A 17957-nucleotide genomic window follows, 5' to 3' on the forward strand; every position below is an offset into this window, starting at 1 on the left:
GTGTTGGTCTCCCTCCCTCACTCTATCTACCCCCACCGAGATATGGATGGATCATGGATGAGCGGACAAATGGGTCTGGAGGTTGCCTCACAGTCTCACTCCGTACCGCCTGCGGTGTGCAATTGCCGCCTCTTCCATCTCCACAGCCCATCAGATGTTGTTGTTGTTGTGTGTGTGTGTTGTTGGAGAAGAAGGGATCCATCCGCTGGGGTGGGCTGAAGGAGTCCCCGAAATGTGAGGAGGCAAGTACTGGGGCAGGTACCTGGCAGGTTCCCACCCGTCGCTCCTCCTCCTTTCCCTCCAAGTGATTGTCTGGCGACGGGAGTCTGATGCGAGCTGCCTCTCTGGAAGAATACGGTACGTACCCGAGGCCCCGAGGGTGAGCACTCGCATTCTCATCTCAGGCTCCAGCTCAGCCCAGGTTTCTGCGGGCCCGTCGATCCACTGTACCCACCCAGCGAGCACCCCACCCATTGACACCCAAATTAGCACTTGTCGTCACGGTGAGCGGCCAGAGACGAGCCAGGTTGTCCCTGGTCAGGCCAGGAACAGAAAAACACGACACCGAGAGGCAACTGGCCGGAGTTCCTGCTGCAGCTGCCGCAGCGGCCAGAGTTGGGCCCTAGTTGTGCAAGAGATTCTCCTTTGGTGTCTTGGCTTGCCCGTATCCATGGGGTCCTTTGGGAAATACCGCCGTTCGGGATGCAATAGATGCAATGGATGCAATGGCACCATCTGATCGACCCCCGTGTGACGAAAGCCTCCGTTCCTGGATGTGCCTGCCAACACAAACTAGGTGCCATTGAACTCTTTGTTCCCCCTCCTCCACCCGACTCGATCTCGACTGCGATAGGCAACGAGGCACGGGGGCCACGTCGTGTAGCTTTTGGTTGACTGGCTGGGAGTCTGGGAGCACGCTACGTCGAACGGGGTCGTCTGAGAGCAGGCGGAAGAGGTGAATGTGAGCGAGATGGGATGATGAGAAGGGATGGGATGGGATGGGATGGGATGGTACCGGTACATGCACAGGCACAGGCACATGCACAGGCAAAGGCAAAAACGCTGGCACTGACAGCGTGGTTGGATGGCTTTGATGAGGGGGTGCCGGCCAGACGGACTGCCGCTCCCACATGCGCCGGCATCCAACGTCATCCTGCCATGTATTGAGAGGCATTACCCGGGTGCGTTATGATCTGAGGTCAGGGAATAAGCCAGCAAGCAGCAACATGGCTCGCTGCCCATCAGGTATAGCACGGCTACGCAGGACTGACGCGAGCGTTTCGTTTACAATGGCAAAGGGAAACAATTAGCCAATTCACACACAGAATATTCCGAGGCTGGGGGTGCTTGTCTCTTGTTGCGTCAGCCGTCGTCGTGTCGTCACTGCGTACGATGCAAGCCGGCGTAGCCATCTGGAAGGCTGGGTCTTCGTTTCTGAGTGACTGAAACGCACTGGCTCTCTGCCTGTCCAGTGAGTCCAGTGAGTGTTGCTTGCTGGGCGAGGCAACCTGTTTTGAGTGTGTGAAAGAGTGAGATGTTGTCTTGCATCCATCCATCCATCCATCCGCCCACCCGCTGTCGCTGTGGCTGTCTTACCCCCCCCAAAGACAACAATCCAGAGGGCGGATTTCCCTGACGTGCTTCTGCCGAGTTCCTTTTGCCGAAAACTCGCATGTTTGCTTTGCCATTACCGGATGATTCTAGTCAATAAACTAGGCGGGTATGCAGGCGACGGCAGCAAATCAATCAATAGTCCCGAACCTGTGGCCATCAGTGTTGCATTTCGTCGCTTGTTTTGTGCCCGTATTCCCAATTTTTCTCTCTCGCTCGCTCCCTCTTCGTCCCCATTCATTGACAGGCCCCCTGCTGCTCTGGTCTTGCAGATGCGCTAAAGAGCCGAGCAGGAAAGGAAGAAAAGAAAAAAAAAGAGGAGCCTTGCTTCTGCTGCTGGGGGCTCCTCTCGTTCTTTCCCCCCTAGCCCTTGGTGCCCGTTCAGCTTCACCACCGGATACCGCCTTCCCACCATCGACATTTCCCGCCCTCGAGAGTCTTGGATGCACCAGGGGGGTGGGCCACTACACCACACTACGCTGCGCTAGAGGGCAGAGGCAAAGAGAGGGTACGATCCCGCTCAGATACTACGCCATGTACGGGTTCTGAGGGAACACCCAGGTATCCTAAACCAAGTACCTCCCAGGTACATGACGGGGGGCTTGGGCGCCTCCCCACCGACCAGCAGCAACACGGACCATTTGCACCTTTGACCCCAATTCAATTCGGGTCCCCGTCCACGTCCAGCCCACACTGGTGCATCGCCCACCGCCGAAATCCCTAGCCAGCCCGGCCAGCCCAGCCAGCTTCCCGCTCCTCGCGACTCGGTTTCCTAGCATTGGCTCAACCCGACTCAGCCTTACTTCGCTTTATGAACCCTGCATAACTTGACTTGCAACTGGATGCCTTGACCCGACCCCTTTCTACACCTTGCAAACCCCCAAGTACATCCATCCCATCGTCCACTACATATACCGCCCCGACCTCCCGCCTCGAGCTTTGTGTCTGTCCTGTGCCCTTTCACTCACCTCTCCAACCCACGTTGCGTGATATCCCCTACGACCGAGTAACGAGTTGCCCTAATCCCACACCCCCGAACAAACGCTGCATACGAATATGAGCAGCACCCCCAACTGCTCAGGACCGAGGACAGGAAGAGTTGGCTTTTACGACGTTTACCGCCCACGACTGCTACGAACCACCAACAGATAAAAATAAAAATCCCACTACCGCGCACCGCATTCCACAGACAGACAGACCAGACCCCCAAAGAAAATCAGAGACAACATGGGCAACATGGCGAGACAGGTCCAGAACCCCGACTATTCGGACGAAGAGTACGGGGCCGAGGACGCCTACTTCACCTACCGACCCCTCTCCAACCTTCCCACGCCGCCACCGTCTTCCAGAAATTCTTCCGCCCACCAGAGCCCGAAAACGGCCCTGGAGGACGGCGAGGTCCTGCAAGAGAAATTCCTCGGTACGTACAGGCTATTACGTGACGGGAGCCCTCTACCACTCGCTGTTGCTCCGAGGGGGTGCTCCGATGCAATATATCGTATGCAATGTAATGCTAACATGTCCACGCGCTTGCAGGCCCCGCCATCCACCTCGTCAACCTCGTTCCCACCTCAGCTTCCCTCACGACCCCCTCGGTGCCTCTGGTCCAGGCCATGCTCAGCCGGTCCGGCCTCCCGCTCGAGACCATTGCCCTGGCCGTCTGCATCCTCGACTCGCTCAACTCCAAATTCGCCTTGAGCTGGCGCCTGCAGTGCCCCCTGCTCGTCGATGGTGCCTTTTCCTCCAACAAGCGCCACACTCTTGGCCACAGCCCCCTCCTCGATCGCCGCCGCCAGCAGCAGCTGCACATCGACTCCGTCAACCCCGAGCTCATCATCCTGGCCGCGCTCGTCATCGCGGCTAAATTCACCGACGACTGCCACGACTCGACGCACTACTACTGCGCGAACTGGGGCAAGGATACCTGGTCGTGTGAGCAGCTCAACGTGACGGAGCGATGCATCTTCGAGAACCTCAACTACCGCATCAAGCCCCTGGTTGACGACGAGGACCTGCTCGCCGACACAATGGTCGACATGCAGCTGGCCGCCCGCCACTACAACTCTGCCCGCCCCATCCGACCTTACGAGATGGGACACAGCAAGAGCAAGAGCATGACCATCGGCACTACCGTGGTCGGCCTGGGCCTGCAGCTGACACCCGTCGACACTCCCAAGTCCGAGGCCGGGTCGTTCGGCGACGAGGTGCGGGCGGCCCTCGAGAAGTCGCTTGCCGGCGACTACATGTCCTTGTCCTTTTCGGAAAACGAAACGGGCCTGCCTCCTGTCGGCGAGGAGCTTGATCTTCAGTGATTGGGCGCGGAGAGAAGAAGATGAAGAAAAAAAATTCAGCGAGCGAGCGTTTGTTCTTTGTGTGTCACGAGGGTTGATTTGCATGACCAGCGGGACCCGAATTGGGGGGTGCGGGAGTGGTCGGGCATACGGTTTAACGGTACATCTGCATGAGCCCCCGGCCTGCATGGGGTTGAACTTTTCAAAGGACTCGAGTTTCTTGACGTTTTAAGGATACCAACCTCAGCCTCGACGAGGCTTGACGGATTATGCATCTTGTAATTTCTTGGGTTGTCGGCGGCTGGCGCACAAGGGCAATGGGTTTCATTGGGAAGGGAGGGGGGGAAAGCCTTGGGGCACCACAGGAATCATCTCTTTTATTTTTTAACATACCCTATTTCGTAATCTAGTCTTGGAGAGACGAAGAGTTTTCACACTTCACAATTTTTTGGGGGCTCCCAACGCAAGTGATGTTTGCATCTCACACTGAACAGACCCGCCACACCCTCGAAGTGGCTGTGCAGTTCCTTCATATGGAATCGATCAATCAATCAATTAACCCCCTCTTGACGATGCTGCTGCTGCTGCTGCTACAGCCTCTCCCCTAAGGGCTCAGCCTGTTGATGGTCCACTTGTCCTCCTGGCCCTCCACCTTGTCGTAGACGAACCGGTCGTGCAGCCGGTTCTCGCGCCCCTGCCAGAACTCGACCCTGTCCGGCACGATCCTCAGGCCGCCCCAGAAGTCGGGCACGGGGATGTCCTCCCGGCCCTCGAACCGCTCCTCGACCTCGCGCACCCACCCCTCGAGCTGGGCGCGGCCGTCGTCCGGCTCGCCGCCCTCGCCGGCGGCGCCCGCGTCCGGCTGCAGCACCTGGCTCTGCCGGCTGGCCCACGCCCCGATGCGGCTGCCGCGCACGCGCGTGTCGTAGTAGACCTGGCTCTCCTCGGCCGTCAGCCGGCTGGCGACGCCCTCGACGCGGACCTGGCGCTGCAGCGCCTCCCACCAGAACGTCATGCTCGCGAACCCGTTGGACGCGAGGTCCGCCGCCTTGCGCGACGTGCCGAGGTTCGTGTACACGACGAACCCCCCGCGCGCGTCGAGCTCCTTGAGGTACACCATGCGCGCCGACACCCGGCCCGACGGCAGCGACGCCGTCGACAGCGTGCACGTCTCCGGGTGCGCCACCGCCTGCGACTGCTGCGCCGCCGTGAACCAGGCGTGGAACTGCGGGATCGGGGACGACGGGTCCAGCGACGCGCGGGAGAGGGACGAGAGCGTGAACTGGTCCGCGCGGGTGTTCTGCGAGGAGCCCGCGGGCGCGACTGCGCGGTGCGTCGTTAGTTTGGTGGGCTCGGAGGAGGAGGGGGTTTTAACAAGGGGGGGAGGGCAGAGGGGTTCGCGGTAAGTTGGTGATGCAGTGAAAGTGAGAGGCATATTTCAAACACATCACGCTTCCCCACCCCGACCTCGTCGCTCAACCTCTCTCTCCCCTTCGTCATACTCCGGCTCTCCTCTCCCAGGCGGTTCGGAAAGAAGGGGCGGTGGGCCATGCAGTAAACTTACAAATGAGCTTGTCGCTCTCCGGCGGGGGGTGAAGAGCCATCCTGAGCGATCTAGAGAATTTCGTGGCTAAGCCGGGACGCATGAAGGGGGGTAAACTCTGGTCTCTCAAGTGTTCGACTTTGCCGACTGAGTGGGAAGGGAGCACAGTTAGTTAGCCAACCATTTTTATTCATGGGGAGTGGCGGCAGAACCAACCAGCAGTGTGCGACGCGGGTATGTATGTGTTTGAGCAGTTTGGCGTGAAACCGTCCTACGAGATCCTTGGGAATTGGCAATGAGTGTCGTGTGGCGGCGTCGTCGTCGTCGTCGTTGTCGTGGGCGTGTTGGTTGTTGAGTGAGGTGATTTTGCGTTTATGTCATCATACCACACGACCCCCCCTTCTCTCATGATGCTTGCATTTTCGGAGAAAGTGAGGGGCAGACTCGAAAGGAACGCACAGAAACCCCCCACATTTCCAACGACGTACGCAGAATGTTCCACTCCTTCCACAGGCCGCTGTCTCTCCACGGCCCCAATTCGGCGCAGCGCGTGTCAGTCGTCCCTGCAGAACTTCGGATGAAGTGGAGTGGGAACGGTGCGGCGCAGGGGCTAGCCCGGCCCCGATCGGACAGGCCCTGTGTGACCTAGGAAAAGGTACTTGCGAATGATGACTACACACCAAGCAGACACATACACACACATACACGTACACACACAACACACAACACAGAGGACATAACGTAAAAGACCCAAACAAACGTATTTCATTCCGTACATGCGACGGGGGGTATCATATCGTAAAACGTCGTAAAACGCAGTCAGTTACGTATACACGCAACGTACGCAACGAAACGTACGCTACACATATACGCACTGCCCAAACATAACCTAATAAAACAAACCAAATGTACCCTCTTACACCGTGATGGCGCGAGCCATGACGTCCAAAGGCGTCTTTATACGCCAGATTTGAGGAATAGTTGCTTCCTACTTTTTGTCTATGCTAAACCGAACACAGATGCCCCAAATAAACACCAAACGACCCAATTTAACTTTTTGTGTGCTTTTCTCATATCCCGGTTCCCGTACAATAGGAAATAATCATGTCTATGGTGTCATAACCAACGCAAGCAAAGCCATGCGGCAGTACAGACCGTATCTCATCTGGAAAGCTGTCAGTGACTCGTTCAAAGCCATAGGGGGGCTGAAGGGACTTACCTGTCTGAAGTAGGCCGCTCTCTGGTCGGTGTCAACCTCGGGCGCAATCTCCTCGTTTCTGGGCAGAGGGTGCAGGATGCACATGTCCTTCTTGGCAGACTTGAGGGTGCGGTTGTCGATGCGGTACGAGTTCTTGACCTTCTCGTACTCCTCCACCGACGGGAATCTCTCCTTCTGGACGCGAGTGCAGTACAGCACGTCGCTGCGAGCCAGGATCTCGGGGGTGAGCTCCTCGGACTCGCACAGAAGCTGTCCAGACTCAACCAAGAACTGGCGGACATCGGCGGGGAGAGCAAGAGCCTTGGGGGACACAAGCTGGACCTGCACGCCGTAGTCGCGGAGGAGGTAGATCAAGGAGTGGACAGGGCGGCCGTAGAGCAAGTCACCAACGAAGGTGATGGTCAGGCCCTGGACGGTTCCGAGCTCCTCACGGATGGTGAAGAGATCCAGGAAGGCCTGGGTGGGGTGCTCCTTGCTGCCGTTGCCACCGTTGATGACGGGGACGGGGGCGTATCTCTTGGCAATGTCAACGCTGTTCTCGTCGGGGTGGCGAAGGACGACGGCGTCACCGTAGCAGCCGAGGGTGCGCAGAGTGTCCTGGAGAGTCTCGCCCTTCTGGACCGAAGAGTGAGAGGTGGAGATGGCGACGGTGCGGCCACCAAGTCTCTGCATCGCAGCGTCGAAGGAAGCCGAGGTGCGAGTGGAGGGCTCGTAGAACAGGGTGCAAAGAACGCGGCCACGGAGGATGTTCAAGACACCCTCACGCTGAACGCCCAGGCGCATCTGCTGGGCCACAGTGAAGAGGTGGTGAAGGTCAGCACGTGTGTACTGGCTGACAGACAGCACGCTGTGGTGCTTCCAGGACGAGGGCTGCGACAAGAGGTCGTGAAGCTTGGAGCCAACGACCGGGTGCAGCGGCGCGGGAAGACCGAGGTCGTTGAAGCCGCTGAGGCTCTTGTCGGGCAGGAAGCCGTCGGCGGAGCGAAGCTTCGAGGGCCTGGTGGCGCTGAACAAGGACGCCCGACGGTCGCGGGGGCTGTCGGGGTTGGTAATGGACTGAAGCTGAGGCTTGATGGCAGGCGACATGGGCAGAGCGCCGTGAGTCGACATATCCTTGCCCACAGCCGGCAGAGGCAGCAGCTCTCCATCGAGGCAAACAGTCTTGTCCTGGAAGGTTACGCGCTGCACGGAACCGCGCATCGTGCGGCCGGCGAAGGGAGACCAGCCGCCGGTGTTGTGGACAGCGTAGGGACGGTCAATCTCAACCTCAACGCTAGTGGCGACCTGCTCGTGAAGCTCAAAGATCTCCTTAGGGTTGTCGTAGAGGCGAGTCTTGATGTCATCGACGGTCAGCTTGCCCTCCGTGACCGAGGTCAGCAGGAGAGGCAGCGCGTCCGCAATACCGACGGAGGGATCGTCGTTCTTGCCCAGGGAGCTGGCAAGCTGGTACGGCAGGCTTCCGATGGCGAAGACATCGATGGTGCTGAGGTGGGCCCACAGAGCGTTCTGGTCGGCCTTGGTGGGGAGGAGAGCGCAATCGGGGAAGTCGTCCTGCGAGAGGTAGAGGGAGAAGATGGACACATCGCAGGTCACCTTCAAGCCCTTGGCCTTGCTGAGAGCAATAAGCTTGATGTCGTCCTTGGTAGACACAGAGGTGACGTGGATTCTTCGGTTGTGCAGGCTGGCCAGGAGCAAGATGGATGCCAGGTCAGTCAGTTTGGCATCAGTGATGATAGGCTTGTGCGTGGGCCACTTGTCAAAGTGGGCAGTCACAGCAGCAACCTTGCTGATGTTGCCAGACAGGTGGTTGAAGGGGATGAACAGAGATCCAACCTCGCCAGTGACGTGGCTGATTTGGTCAGCGTTGTCGGATGTAGCGGTGACGGAGAAGTTGAAGTCGCAGTATCCGCCCTGCTTGCTGCTCTGCTGAGCAACCTTCAGGGTGATGGCATCGGTGATTGAGCCCGTAACACCAACAGGCATGATGCGAACCATGCTGAAGCCGGCCGAGATCGAGGCCTTGGTTACGGCCTGAAGGTCCTTGCTGCCAGCAGTGGCGATGCCGGGAACAAAGGCAGCGACGTTGATGAGTCCAGGCAGGGAGATGGTGCGGTGGCTGGTCTGGAAGTCACGGCTGCCAATGTCGAGCCCAAAGTGACGCGCAATAGCCTCAACGAGAATCTTGGCGTTCTTGACGTTGGTAACCAGGGGAATCTGGTAGTCAACGGCCATACGTCTGGTCTGGTAACCCTTGCTCATGTAGTTGGCGGGGCGGCGGTACTTGTTGTTGGAGGGTAGGTTGATGTAGAGATCAATCATGTTCTTGGCCAAGTGCTGCGTGAGCGAGAACTCGGAGCGCTGGTCCTCCTGCTCGTTGGCGAGGACCTCGAGGTACTGAACAGGAATGTTGTGCTCCTGGAGGAAGTCGGCAGTACCGGCAGTGGCGAACAGCTTGTAGCCCAGGCGGGCCAGCTTCTCGACGGAAGGCAGCATCTCCTTCTTGTCCTTGTAGGAACCCATGGACAGAAGAATGTTGGCCTTGGGGATCTTGAATCCGGTAGACATCAGAGCCTTGAGGTAGGCCTCGTACTTGTCGGAGCCGAAGCAGGCAACCTCACCAGTGGAAGCCATCTCAACACCCAAGACAGGGTCGGCACCAGAGAGACGAGAGAAACTGAACTGAGGAACCTTGACACCGACGCAGTTGGGTGCGATGTCGGTCGGGGGGTACGCATCAAACGGCCGGCCCATGATGGCCTTGGTGGCCATCTCGATCATGTCGACACCCATAACCTTGGAGACGAAGGGGAAGGATCGAGAGGCACGGACGTTGCACTCAATGACCTTGATGTCGTTGTCCTTGGCGATGAACTGGATGTTAAAAGGACCAGTCACGTTCAGGGCGGCACCAATCTTGCGAGTGGCCTCCTCGATTCTGGCGATAGTCTCGGGCTCCAAGTCCTGAGGGGGCAAGATGAGGGTGGCATCACCGGAGTGAACACCAGCGTTCTCAACGTGCTCGGAGATGAAGTGGCCAATGACAACACCATCCTTGGCCACGGCGTCCATCTCGATTTCCTTGGCGTTCTCGATGTACTTGGTGATAACGACAGGGTGATCGCGCGAGACCTCGACAGCCTGATCCAGGTAGTTCTCAAGATCCTGCTCGGAGTAAACCGTGTTCATCGCAGCACCCGAAAGGACGTACGAAGGACGGACCAAGACAGGGTAGGAGACGGCCTGGCAGAACTTCTTTGCCTCCTCGAAGCTGGTCAACTCCTTCCAGGTGGGCTGATCGACACCGATGGTATCCAGCATACGAGAGAACTTGTAACGGTTCTCAGCGTTGTCAATCATCTCAGGAGAGGTGCCGAGAATCTTGATTCCGGCGCGGTGAAGGGGCAGCGCAATGTTGTTGGGGGTCTGTCCACCCATAGCACCGAGGACACCGCCAGCGTCCTCCAGTTGGTAGATGTCGAGGATGGTCTCCAAGCTGATGTTCTCAAAGTAAAGCTTGTCGGCCTCGTCGTAATCCGTACTGACAGTCTCCGGGTTGTAGTTGACCATGATTGTCTTGAAGCCTTCCTGGCGCAGGGTACGGATGGCACGAACAGAGCACCAGTCGAACTCGACGGAGGAACCGATACGGTAGACACCAGAACCCAGGACCATGATGCCGTGGTCTTCAAAGGATACGTCGCTCTCGGTAGCGTTGTAGGTGAGATAGAGGTAGTTGGTGTGGGCGGGGAACTCGGCAGCAACCGTGTCGATTTGCTTCACGAACGGCATAATGTTGGCCTCTTGTCTCAGGGTTCGGACAGCGATCTCGTTGGAGCTCCAGAACATGGCAAGCTGACGATCGGAGAAACCGAGTCTCTTGGCCTGGAGGAGGATGTCAGGCGACTTGGAAATGTCGCTGGTGGTGTAGTTAGACATCTTCTTGCCGAAGTCGCTCAGGCCCTTGAGCTTGTGGAGGAACCACTTGTCGATCTTGGTGAGCTCCCAGATCTTGTCAACAGTGTAACCACTGTGCATGGCATTGGCAATGGCGAACAGACGCTGGTCGGAGGGGGTCTGAAGCTCATCATCAATGGACATCAGAGCCTTTGTCTCGTTGAAGCCGAGGTTGTGGAAATCGATGGCACGGATTGCCTTCTGGATTGCCTCCTCAAAGCTCCTGCCAATGCTCATGACTTCACCGACACTCTTCATGGAAGAACCCAACTGAGTGGAAACGCGGGTGAACTTCTTCAAGTCCCAGCGGGGCATCTTGACGACAACATAGTCGAGCGAAGGCTCGAAGCAGGCGCAGGTGGACTTGGTAACACTGTTGGCAATGTCCTTGAGGGGAATACCGAGACCAAGCTTGGCAGCGATGAAGGCCAGGGGGTATCCAGTGGCCTTGGATGCAAGGGCAGAGGATCTGGACAGTCTGGCGTTGACTTCGATAATGCAGTACTCCCTAGAGAAGGGGTTCAGGGCGTACTGGATGTTGCACTCTCCGACAACGCCCAAGTGGCGAATGACGTTGACAGCCGTAGTGCGAAGCATGTTGTAATCTTCGTCAGACAAGGTCTGGGAGGGAGCAACGACGATGGAGTCACCAGTGTGGATACCCAGAGGGTCGAAGTTCTCCATGTTGCACACTGTGATGCAGTTATCCTGGGCATCACGAACGACCTCGTACTCGATCTCCTTCCAACCCTTCATGCTGCGCTCGATGAGCACCTGAGGGCTGGCGGCAAAGGCCTTGTTGCAAAGGTCGAGGAGCTCCGCCTCGTTGTTGGCGAAACCACTGCCGAGACCACCCAGAGCGTAAGCCGCTCTGACGATGACAGGGAAGCCGATGTCCTTGACGGCGTGCATGGCCTCGTCGATGTTGCAGGCAGAAGCAGACTTGGCGCACTTCTCTCCAATAGAGTCCATGCTGCGGGCGAAGAGCTCACGATCCTCGGTGGTGATGATGGTATCGATGGGAGTTCCCAGAACCTTGACGCCGAGCTCCTCGAACTCGTCCTTGAGCTGGATACCGACCTGCAGGGCAGTCTGTCCACCGAAGGTGACGTAGATGGCATCCGGTCTCTCATACTGGATGACCTTGCGCACGAACTCGGCGTTGACAGGGAGGAAGTACACCTTGTCGGCAAGACCCTTGGAGGTCTGGATGGTGGCAATGTTGGGGTTGATGAGGACGGTGTAGATGCCTTCCTCCTTCAGAGCCTTGATGGCCTGACTGCCAGAGTAGTCGAACTCTCCAGCCTGTCCAATACTGAGACCACCACTGCCCAGAATGAGAACCTTGCGAGGGTGAACGCGGGGGTGAAGGCGCTCGTTCTCCTCGATGGTGCCGCCGGGGAAGCTGACCGGGGCGCCGAGCTGCTTGGGGTCGGCCGCGCAGTTCTCGATGGTGCCAATGAAGACATCGAAGAGATACTCTGTGTCGCGGGGACCAGGTGTGCTCTCAGGGTGGAACTGCACACTGAAGTAGGGCTTGGACAAGTGGGCGATACCCTCGTTGCTGCCGTCGTTGGCGTTGACGAACAGTTCTCTCCAGTCGGCAGTCAGAGACTTGGTGTCAACGGCGAAGCCGTGGTTCTGAGAGGTGATGTGGCACTTTCCGGAGATCATGCTCGTGCAGGGAATGTTGTGGCCTCTGTTACCGAACTTCATCTTCTCGGTCTTGGCTCCCGAGGCACGGGCGAGCAGCTGGTGTCCCAAGCAGATACCGAAGACCGGGGTCTTGGTCTTCTCCATGGCAGCCTGAATGTTCTTGACGGTAACGTCCAGCATGGCTGGGTCACCGGGGCCGTTGGAGAGGAAGAGACCATCGTACTCTTCGCCGGCCTGTTTCACAAGGTCATGGTCCCAGGGGACGACCAAGACTTCAACACCACGCTTCAGGAAGCACCTCAACTGGTTGTACTTCATACCGACATCCAGACACAGCACCCGGATGGGTCTGCCGGACGGGTGCTTCTTTACGGCAACACTCGAGGGGGGCTTGTACAGCTTGGGAGCCTTGATGGACACTAAAAGAGGATGAGCATAGGCCGGACCTAGGGATGTCGGCAAGACTCACCCTCAGCTACGAGGTTCTTTTCATTGGGGTTCACCCAGTCTACTGTCTGAAAGTCGTCGATGGAGAAGGAGGCAACACCGTTGACGTGACCGTTGACGGTGCCGTTGGTGATGGTCTTCTTCTGCAGCAGCAACCGGCCAAGGGTGCTGCCCTGTGATCTGAGGCGCTTGGTGAGCGCTCTGGTGTCGACGCCGTAGAGGGCGGGGACGCCCTGCTCCTTGAGCCAAGTGCCCAGGGACGACTCGGCCAAGAAGTGGGAGTAGTCCTCGCCGGAGTAAGAATGGGCGACGAGACCGGCGATGTGGATCTCGGAGGACTCGAAGTGAGCAGGCAGGTCGCCCAGGAGCTCGTCGACGGTCTCCCGCGAGGGGACACCATAGTTGCCGACGAGAGGGAAGGTGATCACCAGAATCTGGCCGCGGTACGAGGGGTCTGTCACCGACTCCGGATACCCCACCATTCCAGTCTGGAAAACGAGCTCTCCGGCGATGCTCTTCTGAGCACCAAAGCTGTAACCCTGGTAGACGGAGCCATCCGGCAGCTCGAGAGCCATGAGGCCCTCGTCATCGGAGCCGACGATGCGGGCCGCAGCCGGGGGGTAGACGGTGGCCACCATCTTGTACGAGGTCTTCTTCTAGAGGTGCGGGGCAACGACGGGTGAAGAAACTCTTGGGGTCGGAGGGAACAGCAAAAAGAGTGCTAAAGAATGTGGCGGCGAGCTCGTCAGAAGAGTCTCGTAGATGGATTCAAAAGCTTCCCAGCGATCATCTGCCACGATAGATCTTCGGGAAGTTGTGTGAGGTTCTAGACAACCATTGTCGAAGGAGGAAAAGAGGAAAAAGAAGAGAAGAAGGAGAGGCAGAGCAAACAGCAGGGCCCAAAGACTTTTTACCTTACTCAGAGAGAGAAAAAAATTCGTCTGGTCCCCCTCCACGCCCTCCCTTGGGAAAGAACTTAGCGTCGATTGACCAATAATACAGGCAAAATCCCTGAATGGTGGGGTCCCGGCTACGTTGACACAGATCTGCAACTGCAAAAATACGGCAGGTACCTCACCGAAGCCGCAGGCGGTGAGCCAGGCTGGGCTTAGGGCCATCGATGAAATGGACCGAAGTGGGCAGAAAGGGCAGAAAGAAGTGGCATTTGCCGCGTCTAGCCACAACACAGGCGGGGGAAAGCCCCGCGTACTCGCTGAGGTTGCAGAATTTTGTTCGTCTTGACCCTGCAGAAAATTCTTTCCAGAAGCTTGTTGGCGAGCACTCGCCGATGTGGTAGTCTGCCACGATGGCTGGCGACGAGTGGACCGCCCGTGCATCAATCACCCCGACGGCCGAGTCACGATCTGGAATGGAATGAGGGGCGGACTATTGCTCTTAATTTTGTTCACCAAACTGAACTCGGAAATGCAATGTTGTAGCCAAGCATGGGGCTCGGGAGTCGAGGCGAGGTCCTCGCTTTTCATACTCTGCTGGTCGGCACCGGTAGCTGTGATGCGCTTGTTTGAAGTATTGTCACTCGGTGAAGAACCGAAGTAAGTTGATATTGTGCGAGAGTCACTGTGGCAGGTCTGCGTTCACCGATCAAGGTGACTGCAGCTCTCACCTAGCAATCGCCGATGCCGGTGCTGCCGCTGTGGCGGGGCATTCCTCTGGATTCGGAACCTGGGGCAACGCCGCAACGGGCAACAAATTTAGCCACTTGGGATTGCATTTTGATTCACCAGTCTGCCCTATGACTCTAGTCTGGAGGAAGTTTTGTTTTTCTTCGTTCTCTTTCTTTATTTATTTGTTTGTTTATTTATCGAAAAGCACCCAACTCTTCTTCAGTTTCGTATCCGTTTTCCAGCCCTAGCAATGACGTTTCCGGAACTGTCGAGTTGTTTCTCTCCCACCCTTACGAGCATTGTGGAGAGAATAACATCTCCACCGTTCTTTCCATATTCCGACTTGGAATGGATGGAGAATAGGTAGGTCACCATTTAAGCGACCTGTGAATAAGCTCGTGCGCGCTACGGGTGTCTCTAGGCCTCCTTCCGGCGTCATATTTGCAGGAACTCACTTGCACCACACCTTGCAATGAGGGTGGTGAGCATGATGGGCTTGTGTTCGCACGTGCCCACCTACCCATGCCTCATGGTCTCTCGGCTGGAATGCGAAAACCTCACCTCTTGATAGATAACGCAGATTGCAGTGTGGCAGCCCAGTCGAAGCAAGTCAAGTGACAGAAGCTGACATTCCGCCTGACATGAGTGGGAGGATGCTTAGGTGAGAGCCAAACACTCGTCCCCTGGCTCAGAGGCCCAGAGCTTGCCTGTCATTTTCTTACAGGGCTGCTCCACTGCACCAGGACGGTTGTATTCGCTAGTCTTGAAAGAGCCTGGAGCACGAAAGCGTGGCCGGGCAGTCGGAGAAGAAGTTGAACAAGCAGGGCAGGGGCAGCGTGTACTTGACTCGCGAGGCTTGTAAGATGGCGGGAATTTGCGAAATTTCCTGTTGCCCGGCATCAGATTTTCCCGCTGCGGTGTGCAGTTGTGGTGGAACTCAGAGTTCGCGATGCTGGCTAGACTGACGGCTCTACCCTGCCTGCCCTGTATTGGAGATCTGAATCGACGAAAAACGCCGATGACGACGGTGCTCGATGTAACCTGGCATGACGGGCGTCCGCCGCGATTCCGTGCATGGCCTGAACATGTACACGCTTTGCAGATATCACTGCTATGTATGTAACTCTTGCCCAGGATTCGCGACGACATGCAAGTACTGTGAGGGCATCGTCGGGGCACATGGTCCGTCACACGAGACAGAACAGATGTGTTCGTGTTGCTGGCCCGAGGGGGGATGGTTCCCTGGGAACCAAATCAGTACAGGCCAAACCAATGCCTGAAGGAACGGGAGGAGCATCAAGCAGACGACGACGGCGTGGAAGCAACCACACCCTGGTCAGAGGAGCGAACTACGGCGGTGCCCCCAAATACAGCGTTGCACCCCGGCCAGAAGAGGTGCCATCTGTGCATCCGTGTGTGTGGGATGCCAATGGCGGTGACGGTAATACAGGCCAATGAACTGGCTCGGGGTTGCTCTGGTGTGGGGGTGTAAGAAGGGGGTTAACCAACTTTGAACTTGGAGGAGGAGGCAACTCAAGCTTCGCTTCACTACTGCAACTCTGGGGCTCAAGAGTCGCGGGCTCGACCTGACCGACTCGCCTTGTTTCTCCCGCGAACTGCCGTCGTCCCAGCTGTTTGAGCCATTGGCATGGACACCAGACTGCCTCGGCCAATCGACTCGAGCGGTAGAATCGACCTGTTACCAACCAGAGAGCGAGTGAGGCGTTACAAGTTGCAGTTCAAAATAAGAAAGAGATCGGCTCGCGGAAAGGACCCGGACTGGCCCTGGCGTCGTGTCAAGTGACGAGGTGCGGCCGCGGATGCTGCTCAGCTGCTGTGTCGAATTTGACATTGGTATTGGCTGGAAGCTTTGAAGCTGGCTTACTCGCTTGCGTCGACTTGTTGCCTCGAACTCGCCCCTGTGGGATGCCGTCGCTGCTCCTGGCTGCCTGTACACCGAGGGGATGACGAAACAAAATAATTAAAATAAAACCTGGAAATACAAACTAAGAATTACATGCAGCCTCGGCGGCATGAGGCCGCAGACACAGCTCTCATGTTAATGTTTGGCGTTTGTCTAGATCTGTCTGTGTCTGTCTGTCTGGCAGTGTCTGAGGTGGTGCGACCCCGCCATGTTATCTTCCTCGCCTCGGGGTAGGGTGGATTTCCCCCCTCTTCGTTGACATAAAAAAACAAAAAAAGAAGGTCATGCGGTTGCTTGTCTCGCCCGTTTTTTTCGTCTGATATCGTGGACCTTGGCCGCCTTCTCGTGTATGTGCGTCCCTTTACAGACAATAGCTTAATGGACCCGCTATCAACATGGCCATTTTCGGCTCATACTTTTCTTCTTCTTTTCTGCTTGATACGGAGTATTGGCCGTACCAACTCGGAGGCTCGGTTTCCCAACCCCTTTCCATGCTTTCAGCAGAGACCTGTATGTCTGTAATTACTCGGTATGATGCATGTCTACGTGCCTGCTGGTGCTGGTCGATGCTATGAATACTTTTTTTTTTTTTTTTGGGGGGGGGGGGGGGGGGGGGGTTAGCGGTTTACGTACTCCGACTAGGTGGTCTAGCCTCCTGGATGGATCGCCTCCTAGGGTAGCAAACAGTGTCGACGCAGTTATGGAGCATCCCCCGGGCCTTTTTTGATTGTGTCATTTCGCAGACGGGACTGGCCCCGGCGAGTTGCTCCAGCAGTGCGTGGGTTTTGCGGCTGGCAAGTCCACAAATCGACGAGCACTTGCAGCACACTGGCACAGTCGCGGTATTTCTCTCCACTTTTTAGAGGCCAACTCCCCCCTTCCCAGGGATCTTGCACTACTATGTAACTAATTATTAACCCAGAGAGGCGCCTTGGATCTTGGATGCGAAGGGGGCCATCATCCGCGACGACAGTGACCGCGACGCACTCCACTCGGCCCCAATGGCGCGCCGCGTTTCCTTTCCCCTTTGGCGTGGCCCTTTGGGCATTCTGTTCTGTGGCGTGGGAGTGTATGGGAGTGTATGGTGGTGTCACTCACTGGGGGCGTCATGGTGGGTGGGTGGTGTTGGTAGTGGTGGATGGTGGATGGATGGCTGGTCTTGTATGGCGCGCCACTCTCCTTATCGCAGGCCTTCCCGTCCAATGCAGTTGTCACCGACTATTTCCCATCACGAAGCATGGGAAGCTGGACCGGCGCCTCTATCTTGCGTTTGCAGCTGGGGTGCATTGCATGCCGTAGTACGTACATACAGACAGACATACAGACACCCATTGCTTGCCTGGTCAGTTACCTGACCTCGCCTTGCCTCGCCTTGCCCGTTCCCTACCGGACCGGATTGCCTCATGCAGTATCTGTCGCCTTTTAGCACTCTACTTGGCCTGCTACGCTAAAAACCACATCGTCCTCCTTGGATCTCGATCCGCGCTCCACGCGCCTGTTGCTTGCCGTAGTCCTTTCCTAACATTTACCCCCCTCTCTTGCTTGTACATCCGTCTCCTTTCCTTTCACTGCATACTGTACTCCTCCCGGTCCAGAGAAGAACTTTGACTGGCTTCTCCACAAATCATTGCATCGATTTCTTCGTCTCGACCACCGGGGAACCCTTGCCTGGCCTGTTGACCTTGCC

General features: G+C 57.0%; 3 protein-coding genes across 3 annotated transcripts; 1 reads left to right on the forward strand and 2 right to left on the reverse strand.

Moving 5' to 3' along the window:
• Positions 1–2838: 2838 nt before the first annotated feature.
• EsH8_IX_000595 (uncharacterized protein) lies at positions 2839–3923 on the forward strand (the record flags this gene model as incomplete). Its single annotated transcript, XM_083266931.1, has 2 exons — positions 2839–3031; positions 3148–3923. The coding sequence occupies 2 exons, from the start codon at positions 2839–2841 to the stop codon at positions 3921–3923; spliced, it is 969 nt and encodes a 322-aa protein (XP_083130496.1).
• A 583-nt stretch (positions 3924–4506) lies between these two features.
• EsH8_IX_000596 (pyridoxine/pyridoxamine 5'-phosphate oxidase) lies at positions 4507–5506 on the reverse strand (the record flags this gene model as incomplete). The annotated part of the gene is made up of 2 exons (XM_083266932.1): positions 4507–5225; positions 5467–5506. The coding sequence occupies 2 exons, from the start codon at positions 5504–5506 to the stop codon at positions 4507–4509; spliced, it is 759 nt and encodes a 252-aa protein (XP_083130497.1).
• A 1047-nt stretch (positions 5507–6553) lies between these two features.
• Positions 6554–13359, reverse strand: EsH8_IX_000597 (bifunctional carbamoylphosphate synthetase/aspartate transcarbamylase; the record flags this gene model as incomplete). The annotated part of the gene is made up of 3 exons (XM_083266933.1): positions 6554–6610; positions 6665–12693; positions 12744–13359. The coding sequence occupies 3 exons, from the start codon at positions 13357–13359 to the stop codon at positions 6554–6556; spliced, it is 6702 nt and encodes a 2233-aa protein (XP_083130498.1).
• Between the last annotated feature and the right edge of the window lie 4598 nt (positions 13360–17957).

This window comes from Colletotrichum jinshuiense, chromosome 9, assembly GCF_051148585.1.
Source record: "Colletotrichum jinshuiense chromosome 9, complete sequence".
In the NCBI taxonomy this organism is placed as follows: Eukaryota; Fungi; Ascomycota; class Sordariomycetes; order Glomerellales; family Glomerellaceae; genus Colletotrichum; species Colletotrichum jinshuiense.